This window comes from Harpia harpyja, chromosome 9 (genome assembly GCF_026419915.1).
Source record: "Harpia harpyja isolate bHarHar1 chromosome 9, bHarHar1 primary haplotype, whole genome shotgun sequence".
NCBI lineage: Eukaryota > Metazoa > Chordata > Aves > Accipitriformes > Accipitridae > Harpia > Harpia harpyja.
Genome location: NC_068948.1, coordinates 32,637,817 through 32,652,370, shown reverse-complemented (window position 1 = coordinate 32,652,370; position 14,554 = coordinate 32,637,817). Strand labels below are relative to the sequence as shown.

General features: G+C 39.5%; 1 protein-coding gene across 2 annotated transcripts in view; it reads left to right on the top strand.

Annotated features, from left to right (window-relative positions):
• Positions 1-12,769, top strand: part of PTPN11 (protein tyrosine phosphatase non-receptor type 11) — a 31,585-nt gene extending 18,816 nt beyond the window's left edge. For both annotated transcript variants that reach the window (XM_052795933.1, XM_052795932.1), the window contains exons 10-16: positions 1,293-1,424; positions 2,324-2,478; positions 3,146-3,213; positions 3,886-4,037; positions 7,737-7,849; positions 8,078-8,179; positions 9,254-12,769. In XM_052795933.1, coding sequence (XP_052651893.1) covers positions 1,293-1,424; positions 2,324-2,478; positions 3,146-3,213; positions 3,886-4,037; positions 7,737-7,849; positions 8,078-8,147 — 690 coding nt within the window. In that variant the 3' untranslated portion in view covers positions 8,148-8,179; positions 9,254-12,769. The remainder of the gene's footprint in view (positions 1-1,292; positions 1,425-2,323; positions 2,479-3,145; positions 3,214-3,885; positions 4,038-7,736; positions 7,850-8,077; positions 8,180-9,253) is intronic.
• The last annotated feature ends 1,785 nt before the right edge of the window (positions 12,770-14,554 follow it).

Genomic DNA, 14,554 nt, shown 5'->3' with positions numbered 1-14,554 from the left:
GCAAATACTTATAAATTAAAATAGTGGTGTTTTGGAGGCAGTCCATCGAGCCAATAACACATGCATCCCCTCTATCAGACTAAGGCTTATTTTAACATTGCATGTTACTCTTCAGACTTGCTATACCAACTGCTCTTGTGTTCAGAGTTCTGTATTGAAACGGCAAGTTATTTTGGCATAGGCTAGGATCAACATCTTTTCTTCAGCTTGTACTCTTTTGGAGATGGCAGGGAAAGAAGGGCAAAAGTAACAAAAAAGCATCTTGTTGCCTAAGTAGGCTGGAAAGCATGTGTTTGATCATCTCTTACTGTATCTTGTGTTGGCAGAAGGAACTTTCTTGTTGCCATTTTTTCTCATAAATATGCAGTAGTAACTGCAAATAGGAAATATTTCTCTGTAGTACTTGGTGTTTGTCTGCATTTGCTATTTGCTGGAAGCTGCATCTATATACCCACTGTAATTTATCATTTGATACTGTGTGGACTTGTATTGCATTCACAGGCTAACAGGAGCTGCTCTTTCCTGAACTGTCATAGGAAACAAATCAAAGTAGTAATAGGTGAATCTGTTCTTCAGTGGATGGAATATATCCCTGGCCAAAGATAATCTTGAGAGAGAAGTAGCATGCCAAAAGCTCTACATTTCGGAAGCTACAGACACATGAGGCTTCAGTCCCCTGCCACAGGGAGCAATTCTTTGTTGCTTTGGTGATTGAATTAGAGAGCTATGTTAGCCCTTTCTGCTCTAAGTCGTGAAAACGCAAGCATCCAAGTTTAATTTCTGCACAAAACAGCTTATACCTCTGACTTGTATTTATTTTGCAGCCTGTTGGGTTTTGATTGTAGAATAGCCTGTAAGGCTACAGCATTCTACTGGAAATTCTCAGTATTTTGAAACCTTTAGTTGGGTGGAGATACAAGTAACAGTATTTTAATCTCTGGGTTTTGAAACTATCGAGGCAAAGCAGATACTAAGATGATCATGAAAGCTGCTGAAAGGAGAGATTGCCTGTACCTGTTTGTCTGAAATCATCCGGTGTTTGTTATGGGGAAGCGAAACTTCCCCCTAAAATGTTCTTTACCTTGTTAGCTAGCTGTCCAGTTGGCGCTAATTGTCCCCTATGTATTCAGAAATGAAAGCTTCAGAAATGTGTTTGGTAACCAGTTTATGAACCAGCCTTTCTTCAGTTTATGAACCAGCGTTTCTTCTTACTAATTACTCCCTTTTTTTTTTGTTGGGTTTTTTTTTGGTTTTTTTTGTTTTGTTTTGTTTTGTTTTTTTAAATCTTGCAGAGTAAGTGTGTCAAGTACTGGCCTGATGAATATTCCCTAAAGGAGTATGGTGTTATGCGTGTTAGGAATGTCAAGGAGAGTGCAGCACACGATTACACACTAAGAGAACTTAAGCTTTCTAAAGTTGGGCAAGTAAGTATGTTAGTAACTCTGTCCTTTTAATTTGGGTTGCACATCACAAAAAAAAGTTTGCAGAAATAGACTGTTTCTTTGGAATCAATAAAAGCACTAGGAGATTAATAAATTGAGCCCTGTCTCTTTCTTTGAAGCTCCAGGTTTAGTTCTATACATCTTTCTCTTTGTCCTTGGGATAATTGAAGATTCTTACACCTAAGCAATTTTTGGCAGAAGATGTGCAGCTGCAGAGCTTTGGGGAAATCTGGAAAGAGGGATGGCGCTTTTAAGTAATCACACTTAGATCTAGCTAGGCATTTGCTCTCTTTCACGGAGATGGTTGCACTAGAAGAAAACGGTTGTGTATGGGTCCAGTACGTAGAAAGAACACTTAAGGGAAGGAATACAAAAGATGAGGAAGGAAACAGTTAACTAGTGTGGAAGTAGCACTTCCTTGTTAAGGAACAATTTGGATCAGGGTGCAAAATGAATTGTGTAAGAAGCAAATAAGCAGGATGTGTCAGATTGGTATGTCCATGAGATGGAGCTGAGTGGGAATAAGTGCATAAGGTAAGTGCCACTAGGTATGAATGATGAGCATGACAGGCGAAGGTCCCTCGCTGTTGGTCACCCTCAGACAGAACTTTGCCGTGGCTTCTAAAGGTGAGGATGGAAATGTTGTTGGAAACAACTGCATGAGAAAGAGGGAGCTGAGGAAGCAGATGGTGTGATTGACTTGTCAGGCCAGGAAGAACTCTGGCTAGTTCCCTCCTTTAAGAGAGTTGTGGTGCTGTGGATACTGAGCAGCAGGTTGGGTATGCCACCTTCTGATCTGACTCAACTTTGCCACATAAATGCTTTTAGCTGGATTTTGATCTGAAGGATTTTGTTTTCACGTGTTGGCATCTTCCTTCCAGGGGAACACAGAGAGAACAGTCTGGCAATATCACTTCAGAACTTGGCCTGATCATGGAGTCCCAAGTGACCCTGGTGGCGTACTAGACTTTCTAGAGGAGGTGCACCATAAGCAGGAGAGCATTTCTGATGCGGGACCAGTTGTGGTCCACTGCAGGTATGGTGATACGCTATGCCTCTCCTGCTATGCCTTTGGAGTTCTGTTGGATGTTTGATACTTTTTTTTTTTGGCGGCGGGAGATGAAAACTTTAAAAGAAGACAGGTTTCCCTGAGAGCTACTCATACTTTGATCTGTCAAGGTGCTTGTGCTTTCTGTTTTGCAAAATGATATATTCTAGATAGGTGTCAAATGGTTAGCTTTGAAGCAGGCTGTCTTTCAGAGTGTACATGTCTGTATGAATAAGAATTTCTGATGTTGTATGAGAAGGCGGTACCAGTTTTGGATAGATACATTTCAGGTGCAGGATGATGGAAATTCTAGTATCCCATCCCACCTCCTGTGAGTGCTCTCTTCTCAGTCTTGGCTTATAAATGAGATACTACTTACAAGGCAAGGAAATGTTAGATCTGAGCTTGTAGTTTTTTTCTGATTCAAGGACGTTAATAAATGCTGAGGTACAAAAGTGCTGTTTTGACTTCTGTCTCTTCCGTGCTAAGTTGATTAGGTCTCTAGTTATTTTTGACTTTTTGGCTTGGTTTGACTCTGGCTATAATTTGGAAGTCTAATGTCTCTTAATGTTAGACTCTTACTTGGACTGGTGTTTTGGTGTCTGTTCAGAAAGAGTGAAACAACTAACTTTTTTCCCCCCTTCTCTTTTTACAGTGCTGGGATTGGGCGAACAGGAACTTTCATTGTGATTGATATTCTTATTGACATAATCAGAGAAAAAGGTAGGTTCCCCTCCCACTTTTAGTTTCCTGTGGGACATTGACAGCTACATCACACTAAAACAACAGGAGTGTTGATAGAATAGAGGATTCTAGTGATGCTACAAACTAGGCATGTGTGTTTGGCATAAAAGGGACTTGCTCATTCCTCTTGACTTAGCTGGAATTCAAAGTGCTGAAGCCCTGCTCCAGTTCAGCATAATGAAAACTTTCAGCTGAGGATTAGTCAGGAGTCTGATTATGTTTTTCTTATTATTATTTGTATTATTTATTTTTCTGTTTTTCTTTTAAAATCATTCATGAGTGTGTGGTGGTCAGTATACTCAGGCATGCTGAATTTGAGCAACTTGTTTTTGGAGAATGGTGTTGTATCTATGTATAAACTGCTGTAAACAGTAACTTGGCATGTATGTTGAGCTAGGTTGCATTTAAAGTTGTCTCGGAACAGTGTGAAGTGATGCAGTTTCGTCCCTCAGGACAGCTTTCCATGTTATGTTACAGTTCTACAGATCTGTATATTAGAAGTCAAGGGTGAATCCTCTGTGTTAAATGTTAGCAGTCTTGCTTATTGCAAGATCATTCAACTACACTATGTTCTGCTGGAAGATGAGACCAATCTCTCCTCAAAGATAAAGTTTATTTTACTGTTCTTAACATTATGGTGATTCTTCCTAGGTGTGGACTGTGATATTGATGTTCCAAAGACCATTCAGATGGTGAGGTCACAACGGTCAGGAATGGTTCAGACAGAAGCACAGTACAGATTTATTTACATGGCAGTACAGCACTACATTGAAACGCTACAGCGCAGAATTGAAGAGGAGCAGGTATATTTGTCCTAAGTATAAAATGTTACATAGGAACGTGTTATCATTTGAGCAGGGAGCAGAGTTGCCGCCTGTGACTTTCGGAGGCATGACTGCTGGCTGTATAATGAATGCATTGTGAAAAGCCTGGGCCTGTAACCTGTTAACCCTGTTCAGAGAAATTAGCCTATGTTTCAATTCATTATGCTTAAGAATTACTTGAAGCATTAGGTGGAATTAGAAAATTGTAAAATAAAACCAGTGTGTTTGGCCACTGACAGAGAAAGAAAATCAGCAATCTGAGAGGCTTCTCCATATGACTGCAACTAGTGCTGGTTTACCTTCCATGAAAATGCTTGCATGTAGGGGATCCTGTCCTCCAAGTCCCCCAGTCCCTGCACCCCAGATCTCAAATTCTCTTAATATTATCTGGTTTTCTGTGCAAGAAGAATAAGAGGTAAGGCTGTTAATTAATTAATACAGAACCTTGTGTTCTGTTGAGTTTTAAAGAGATTTCAAACCTGTTAACTGTATTTCTAAAGTATGATAATCAAATTCAAATGCTGGTCACTCTAATACCAATTTTGGAGTCTTAAAGTACATGTTTATTAGTAAGAGGTAAGTGTATTGGACTGAAAGATGAAAGAATGAGTGTGGTGATCTTGCAGTACAGTGTCCAACAAAAAGCAGTTAGAGGAGTGATTTGGTGTAGTAAGATGAGAAAAGGTTTGGAATATGTGGTGACAACCACAAGACCTTCACCTCACTCTTCCTGTTTAAGTACTTCATTGCATTCAAACTCTACAGTCTTTTACAGAAGTTACCTCATTTTGTAATAAAGAACTGACATTCTACACACTGTTGCTTTCATTCTCTGCCCTAACCTCTGGTCATCTGGGATTTTTATCTTTTTGTTTCAGAATTTCAATATCTTTCCTTCTGCAGCTGGTTTGCTGCTGAGAAGGAGATAAACCCACACAACTGGTCAGGCAGATGTGGGGAGCGGCAGGGTTAGCGCAGTGCCAGGTGTAAGATGTAATCCCTGTTTAGAGATGGAGTGTGCCAGCTTGGGCTTGGCACTCTTGTGTGGCTTCTGGCTGCTTTGGAGTGTGGCAGAGTTTATTTTATAATTGCCTACATGATGTAGATGCACTGTTCAGCAGAGAGGATAGAGACTTTATTCCTCTCCCCAGGACAGCTGTTGTGTGATCTGATGGTGATTAGACACAAAGTGAAGAACAAGAAATCCCGCAGGTGTACTTTTTTCCCTGGCTTTGTTGTCTCACTTCGCCTTAGAGCTGCTTCATATCTCGAATGTGTGTGTAATTATGCAAGCCTTGTATCCTCAGCTTTTTGAATATGGTCTCTTTCTGCTGCTGCCATTTACAAAGTAGATCTGTAACTCTCTCTTGATCGTTTTGATATTGAGTGGAGCAGTGTATTTCTCCTATAGTGATGAGGCTCAGTTAGTTGTGTCTCATCCTCTATTCCATTACTAGCTCAGAAGGCACAGGTATAAAAGTTTAAGAAACTGGAAATAGAACATTGCTTTACTTCAGGAGGTCTTGACCTGTACACTAAGGCTAGTGGCAGCTATAGGAATAAAACTATATAGAACTTGTCAGACAAAAGCAAAGCTTTGTGGTGACTATAGGAACTAATGTCCTGAAAAAAACATGGTGAATTGGGAATGCTCCAAAGCATGTTTTGATAGAGCAGAAAAAAAATGGCTAAGTAGTAGAATACTATGCAGAATGCTTGAATATCACCCCAGTAAGATAGTTTGGGAATGAAATGCTGTGTTTTGAGAAACTTTAACTTCTGGAACCTTCTTTTCTATGCTTGCTTTAATTGCAATTGCAAACAGTGAAAGCTGGAAAAAAACCTGGTGAAGTCAATTAGGGCACCTGTATAGGAAACAATATGAGGTTGTGCTTCCTGTCTGCTTTTCAATCTGGATGAACCCAAGCCAGCTCCGATAAGAAATTAGGTAGTCACACTAGCTAACCTGTTGTCATGCAGGACTTAAAACCAGCTGGACTGAAGAAGTGGATATATGAATAGCTGCATCCGTTCACATAGATATGCCTGCTTTTTGTTCGTATTCAGGAAGAAATTGCCCTGCTCTGCTAGCATTCCCTTTTGCATTGCAATGCTGAGAGCCTCAAGATTTCATAGAGTTAGGTGTTATGTTAAATATTGCCTCTCTTCTTACAAGTGTAAAACAAAAGCAAAGTGAATTTGGGTGGGTTGTGTTTTTGGGTTTTTTTTCCCCGTGGAAATGTGTATATTCTCCTACATCTAGGAAACAAGCCATTCTGACCACATTTCTATTATTCTGAATTAGAAAGGATAATTACAGTGAATTAAGTGGAAGAAAGAGAAGCCAGATATTTACTTTTTCTTGGCTTGTTTTATCTGTTTGTCAGCTTAAGTAATAGAAGAACTGACTGATTCTTTTTAAATTGCTTTTACTGTACAGTACATCTGTAACATGAACTGCCATTCATCGCGCAGTTGGGGGCAGTGGGAGGGTGGAAGTCAAGCCCTGGATTTTGGGCTTCAGAATATTATTGGCAGGTGAGGGGTTTGTAGCCATAACACTAGAATGCAGCAGAGTTTGAACCTTTGCGTTTTGTTTAAATCTTATTTTTTAGCATTAACCTTCCAGGTAATTGATCTGGACTGGTAGTCTATTTGAAAGTGATTTGTCAGGAGTAAGTAGGAGGCTGAGAGGGGAGAAGTTCAGTAAAATAACAGAACAAGTTGAGCAAGTTTTGAGCAAGTCTCAGAAGGCCATCTTGGAAAAACTTCAACCTACATTGCTATACAGAGTGTTCTTAATGGAAACTCAGCAGCCAGAACTCCCCAGAAACTCTGACAACCTCTGTTGTGAGATTGATTCAGGTCAGTTATTTAGTACTTGTTCAAGCATTTAAAAAAAACAAAACAAAACCAAACAACACAAAAAAAACAAACGGCAACACAAAAACAACAAACACCCCCCCACCCCCCCAGTCCAGTACCCTGTAAAACTTTAAAGTGAGTCTTTAATTTCTGTGTAGGTTTCGGTGTATGCATGTGTTGTGAATGTTTGCCTTGAAAGGAAGAAAGCCATATCCCCTTACTTTTCCTAGTGTAGCTTTGCTTGCTGGAGCCTTCAGTATCTTTAGATGAATGCCAGCACAATTGGCTGCAGCTTGTAACATATGCTGCAGAATACAAATAACAGCTTGGGTTCTTTTTATATCAAACCTAATGGGCTAAGATGTTATTTTATTAGAGATCTTGCAAACAACGTTGTTACTCATTTGGCCACATCTCCAAGCTGGAAATAAGGTCAGTGGGAAGCCCACTGGCTGGTACTGTCTATTAAAGAATGAAGTGTGGTTTCTTCTGCCAAGTAAGATGAAGATTGCGTATGAATGCTGGTTCATGAGGTTGATATATTCCAACTCCACCATGCTGGAGATGGTGGTAGAGAGAGGAATATTGAAAAGTGAGCCTTTTCAGGTCTTGTAACCAATAGCTAAAGCCAGCCTTTAGGTCTTATCCATGTTGTGTGTGTTATCTACAGAACTAAGCTTTCTTCTCCTCATAGACACACCTTTCTTCTAAAAACATACATGGTTAGTTACACATGTAATTTCTGCACTACTTCAATGATTGTTTTCTATTAGTAATCAAAAACCTGGCTTTTTGTTGTGTTTTGCTTCACAGAAGAGTAAGAGAAAAGGTCACGAATACACAAACATTAAATATTCTTTATCGGACCAGACAAGTGGGGATCAGAGCCCTCTTCCACCCTGTACCCCAACCCCAACATGTCCAGAGTAAGTTCGCTTCTGTTGTTAAGGTGTAAGTTTTCTGAACTGTACTGACTAATTTTCAGGGACCTCGAATGAGAATGCGTTACCACAGAATCTGCCCTAGACTGTTGCCCTGTGCTTTGCTCTTAAAATAAATTGAGCAAAATAAATTGTCTCTGAATTGCATTGCATGTACAAATATGTTTTTCTCCAACTAGATGCTTTGGACTGTAAATACTTGTTTCATTTCAGAATGAGAGAAGATAGTGCTAGAGTATATGAAAATGTGGGGCTGATGCAACAGCAGAAAAGTTTCAGATGAGAAGATGTACAGAGACTTCCATGCAAAGGCAGGTATGTATGTTTGGGAGCGAGTGTGTGTATCCAGCCTGGAGTCGTGGTGTTTGGAGAAAATGTACACAAACCCAAACTATGAGAAGAACTATAGGAAGGACTTTGTAATGCCCCAAATGCGTGTAATCTATCCCCCTTAGGGTGTTTAAATTCCAGAAGCTATAATTTTGATTGAGTTGCATGTATGTCTACCCTTTCAAAACAACGTGGAATATTAGCTTGGTAGTTAGGGCTTTGTTCTTGTGTCCTGACTCACCAGTGACCTAAGTTGGAAGTCTTTTATTATTCAGGAGACTGAAATTCTGCATGCTAGCAAAAGATGAGTAGCAATTACAGCCTGAACTTTCCACGTCTTTTAAAAGTGATCTTTGCTCCTGGTTGATGATAAGGCTTTCTGTGCATCTAAAGAGATTCAAAGAACACTTAATCTCATGCTCAGCCTTATAAAAGATGTGATGAGCAAAGTTACCGCTGTGCCTGCGTGGTGTGAGCAGTTCATGTAGTATTGTCTTACTAGTAAAAATTAAATCCTTGCTTTTGCTGGGAGAGAAATCTGTCGTTTCTCTTTGTTATATTTTAAATACCTGTTATAATTTTGTTCTCACAGTCAGGCAACTGAATATATATATATATATAGGTTATTAGCTGATAAGTTTATCTGATACTTTGGTTAATGGGCTGTGAATACAGCAAAGGAATACCTTGAATTTAATGTGTCTTTAGTCATTAACTTCTTTTGGATTCTAATCTAAAGCCTTTTGTCATCTTTCCCCCTGTGTTTTTAAAGACCTCAGAAATCCTCTTGTCCCTTTTCTGTTTGGTAACTGTAAGTATGTGTCATCCATTTAGTCTAGGGACTTTTCCAAGTTTATACACAATCTCATCTTCTACTGCCAAAGTACCATGCTTTATAAGTTTATAAACCAAAGTTTATAAGCAAGGTTTGAGACTTTTGGTTGAGTTTAAGGCTTTTTTGAATCAAAACTGAGCACTTCTGTATAATGTCAGAGTAAGAAATAACTGCTTTTTTTTTTCCTAAATAACTTTTTATTTTCTTCTCCCTTCTTTTCCCAGAAATGAATATGGTTTTTAAGAAGGTCAAGAAAGAGATGGAAGAAGCTTCACATGAATGGTGAACCCTGAGGGCTTGGTACCTTTTTATTTACGGTTTTAATCCTTCAACAGTAGGCAAAACTTAAGACCATCTAAAGATTGTTTATATCTCTTCTCTCCAATACCTGATTTACAATTGCTCATTTTCCAAATAAAAGGAAATCCTTTCTACAGTGTAGACAACTACTTTGTAGAGTCAGTTTTGAATCCCGCAAACTGTTGGACTGTCATCCATTTGTTTTTTAAATAGTATTTTTGTTTCACAGTATGCCTATTAGTTGGGGTTTTTTCCTTATTTGAGCAGTTGTGGAATTTTGGGGGGGTGGGGGGCGGGGGGTGGTGGGAGAGCAATGATGTGGATAAATCCGTTACGCTAATGTAAAATACTGATGGGAACAATACTTGATTGTTTGAAAACAGTGGATCACCAGCATGAATGGAATCAGCTACATGATAAAATTAGTCCTGATACATTTCAAACTCAGACTGAGTTTCATAGGGGTGAGCAGTTATTGATATGAAGGTGCTTTTTGTGATAACTGATGGCTTTGATTACGACTTAGCTGAGTGGCTGGATAGGCTATTTTTGAGTGATTATGCAAGGTAGCCTTTACTTCAAACAAGATTTCTTTTACATGATCTCTACCCAAAATAGAAATTTACTGTATCTCTCAATAGGCACTGTGGCCTAGCTGTTTGTGAGGACACTGTCTGTGTTAATTTGTCTGTGTTCGTCTATTAAGCAAGAGATTGAACTTGTAGAGTTAAGGTATTTTAAAAAGTTGCATGATGACACCTTGACAGCATATTAAAAGCAGTGAAACAAGTAACCCACTGTGCAGGCTGTTACCTTAGTATAAGGTAACCCTCTTCCCCTTCTGTTGGGGAGGTGGAAGCTGTTGAGCCTTCTCGTTTTTTAGTAAGGCCTTATGCTAGTGTAAGTAGCTAAATTAAAGTTGTGTGGGGAAAGCAGCGCGTGGAAGCTAGCTATCCACTAAAATTGCCTTAGTTGAAGAGGGCGGCACGGGCAGCAAGGCCAGCAGGCTTGTTCTGGTTCGTTTCATCAGGCAGGAGTTTATTACCATTCTACCTGAAGTGCCTTTCAGAGCTGCATTGAATTTGCTGTCCCTATTCTATTAAAAAAATTACATCCACCTGAAACCACTTCTGATTGTTGTGAATGAGACAAAGTCCTCTTCTAGAGACTCTAGAACGAAGAACTGCTGTTAAGCTGCCAGTTAATTGGGTTTCTTCACTTTGTTTGCTCTGTCCAATTATCTGGACCAGATGCTCCCCTTGAAGCCGTTAGCAGCTGCTTGTGTGCATTAATGGCAGAATCGGTCCCTAGGAGTGGGTACCTGTGGTGTCTTAGCAATGTCTTTCCCCGTGTTTCTGGGGAAGTTCTGTGACTTAAGTGGTGTTAAGGAATTATTGCCATTTTCATACAGCAGGTGCAGATGGTGAACGCTGCATTAAATTGCTGTATGCAAGGGTGCAGGGCCAATGGAATTGTGTTATTGGCCTTACTAGTGAAATTATGCTAAAGCCTGGAATGTAATTAATGCAGCTTTGTGAAAGGTTAAGTGGGAGATTACATTACCTTTTCCTGAGAGTGCTTTGCAAAATCAAATATTTGAACACTTTGTACTGAATGAAGGTGCTGCTTTAATGTTAAGCAGACTTTTGTTACTTTGCCTATTGTCCTTTTTGTCTTTTGAGGCTTTGGGTTTTTTTGGGAACTCCTGTCACCAGCATACCATAATACATGTTTTAATGTCATAGCCTTACACTCTAGTCATAAATACTTGTGCCCTTTCTAGACCTAAAATTTCTAGTCATGATGAGAGAGAAATCTATTTGTTTGGTAGCAAGATACCTATTCTGCATCGCCTGCTTCCTCTCCTGTCCCTATTTACAGCTTCATCCTGCTGAACAGGGATCAGTTATAAGTGTTGGTATTTGTATAGAGCAATTGATGGCAATTAAATATTTGTCTAAAACTTTGCACAAAGTTAGACAAATTCTACACTTCATATGTTATAGCAAGGTGGAATGCGTGTTCAGGTTTGGAGCTATTCTGCACCAAACTGAAAAGTCAGGGGAAAAGTCAAGAGAAATGAGAGAAGGATCCTGAATGAATCTGAACTCTGTTATGAACTCAGTTAATGTGATGTGTCTTAAAAGATTGACCTGTATAAGCAGCAATCAGTTACATGGCCAACATGAAGTTGCCTCTTATGACCTCATTTTAGCTGTTTAGAACATGCCGCTGTAGGATTTTTTTTTTTTTTTTTTCCCTTCGGAACCAGGGAATTCTTACTGCAGAATGTGTATTAATCCTGGGGAGCATATGGTGGTGGAATGTCAATGAGGGGGGAACAGAATCTGAAAGATTGTGAATAAATACTCCTCCCTTAACAGAAGTGCTAGGCCCTGCTGAATACCAAAGGGGAGACCTTGCAAAATAAAATCTGTCTGCCTTTCAAGCACCGGCAAGAGAGGGATGATTCTTAAAGCATTTTTTAAATTATTTTAAACAATGGCTGGGGTTTATGACAGATGAAGCAAGAAAGAGAAATGTCCTTTGGTTCAGGGGAGATAAGTGAATGTGGGTTTCATGTATTTCTAGTGAGTTTTTAGAGAATAAATTTAAAGCATTGGTTTACAAGCTTTTGCTATATCTGTGGAATGGAAAAGGGATGTAGTTCTGAAGTGTTCTGTTGTAGAAGACTTTATACCACAAGGGAAACTTTAACCCAACTCCTAAGGCACAATAATTTATGCCAGCATGAATTTGCTGCAGACTTCATTTACTGAATGTTTTATAGCATACACTTTAGTTTCAGCTAACTGTTGTTAGGACTGATTGGTTCTATTAATCCTGACCAAACTTTACTTTTTCCTCTTAAGGTTTGTGTTTGAAACATGATTAACTAGGATACGGCTAACGAAATTATAAAACCTGTTTCCTTTTTTTGTTGTAGGGATGAGAAAAATCACAGCTGGTACTAGGATGTGTTGTCAGGTTTTGATTTTCTACCCATAACTTCATTATTTCAAATTAATTTTTAATTTCTCCCTTTTAAATAGTGAAACGTAATTAATAATTTCAAGCCTGTTTATTTATGACATTATTGTGATTTTTTTTTTTTTATTACAGTACTAAAGACTAATGAAAAAGCATCCTCTTATTAGGTGGAGTAGACCTTGCATTTATTTTTTTCCTGCAATGTATGAAGTATTGTACGAGAGTATTAAATGAAATGTAATATTTTATTGAAAAATTTCTATCCTTTAAAAGGAATACATTTAGGATGTCATCAATTTGATGTGAATCATGTAAATGTTGATAATGCGCTGTTTATTATACATCTAGTGTTTCAAAAGACTCACTTATTGCCTTTTGCCCACATACATTCTGTAGACCATTTACAATTGTCAAAATGTGACATTAAAATAATAGTTCATGTATAGAAATATTGGTGGTTGTCCATTGTTTTCTGTGCTGGTATTTATGGGTCTTAGTTCAGCTGCTCTGCTAGCTGCATTGTGATTTTTATTGCTGCGAAGCTATATTATCGGAAATAAAAGCATATCTGTAAACCTCAGAACTTCAAAAAAAGGGAAAAAAAAGAAATTAAAAAAAAAAAGAAATAAAAATAATTTTCTTAAGATGGTTTGTCAGTTACTCTGTTTTCCAGCTTGCAGTCAGAAAAGATGGTGTTATATGGGCACTAATCTTCAAGTCTAGTTCATAGTGTTTCCGAATTGTACTGCTGAGTCCCCCGCGGGATGAGGTGCTGTTGAAGAGAGCAGCTGTCCTGCCTGAGAGCCAGTGGAGCAAAACTCTTAAGTGTGATGTATACGAGCTTTTATCTTTGTGTTCCTACCATCTGCTTCCAGCTGGCTGCCCCGTGGGAGGTTCTCCATGCTGTCCAGGTACTGCCTCTCCAGTTAGCCCTCCATGGCTCTTGTCCTGGGAGTCTTGCCCTTGTGCTCCTGCAATGGTCAGGTGTCCCTGCTGCCTCCTGCTTTCCCTTTCCTGTTCTACCTCCAGATAATTGACCTTCATCACTTTTTTTCCTGAATTTTGGACATGGTGTGGAACATGCTCAAAATTGGGATGGAGTGGGGATTGGCCTGCATCTTTCTGCTATTAGTCTATTATCAATCAGTTTTAACTAGGGGAAAGGAAGGACAATCCTGTTCTTTCTCTGTCCACATCACACTCAGCTGCAACCAGTTCTTCTGGGGTGAGAGAGAAAGAAGCTGTTGCTCTCGCTCCTGCTGCTCCTTCCTTCCAGATCTTTCATCTCTTGCACCATTTGTCTTTGGAGCTGTGCTGTTTCCTGAGATCCTTTTATGCCAGCACCATGCAGTGACTCAAAAGAGGGACTGGTGTTTTGAAAAGGAGCTGTATTGTACCCCAGGCTCCTTTCTGCCAGCTGCTGCTACCATACTTCAAAAGCTATCACAATTTCTGACTCTCTGTAGCACTTGGAGCTAGACACTTCCAAAAATGTAATGTCCTACCTGTTCTCTAGGCAGGAGCAGAAGAGCATACATGTGCCCCTAAGTATTTTATATCAGTCTAATTGTAGGTCCACTAATACTGCTTTTTCTTTCTTAAAAGCTGTTGGGAGTGTTCCATTAGGCATGTCATTGCTGTTTTTGATTCCCAGGAACTAGGCAGCCTTAGTGGCTTTGCTAACATATGAAGGGTTTTTAATTCAAGGAAAGGTTCCGCTAAGCATTAGGTCTCCCCTTGATCCTGGTTTTGGGGCTGAGTGGTAAAAATGCAACTGAGCCATCTTGCAGGTTTTTAGGAAATAAATGCTGTATGTTGTAACACAGACAGCATGAGCAGTGCCGGTTGCACACAGAGCAAATATCAGCTGAATTTGTAGTAAAACAAGCTTAATCTCAAGGCGATGGCAAAGCATAGAGATAATCTACTGAAATGCCGGGAAGGAGGCAAAGCCCTGTGGTTGAGGCCTCTGCAGATTCACGTACAAGCCGAATTCAAATGAGGACAGAGGCTATGTAGAGCAGCTTGGTTTTAAGGTGATTATCCTGCAGAGTAAGATTTTTTTTGTTGTTGTTGTTTATGAATGTGTCTAGCAGTTTGCATCCATCTCTGTGTATAGCAATGGTTTTATAAGCTGTTTCAGGGTTGGGGAGGGAGGGGGACCGGTCCAATCTGAGAACTTTGACAAAGATTGAAAGCGGTAGGGATGTGGGGACACTTACAGCACCTCCTGC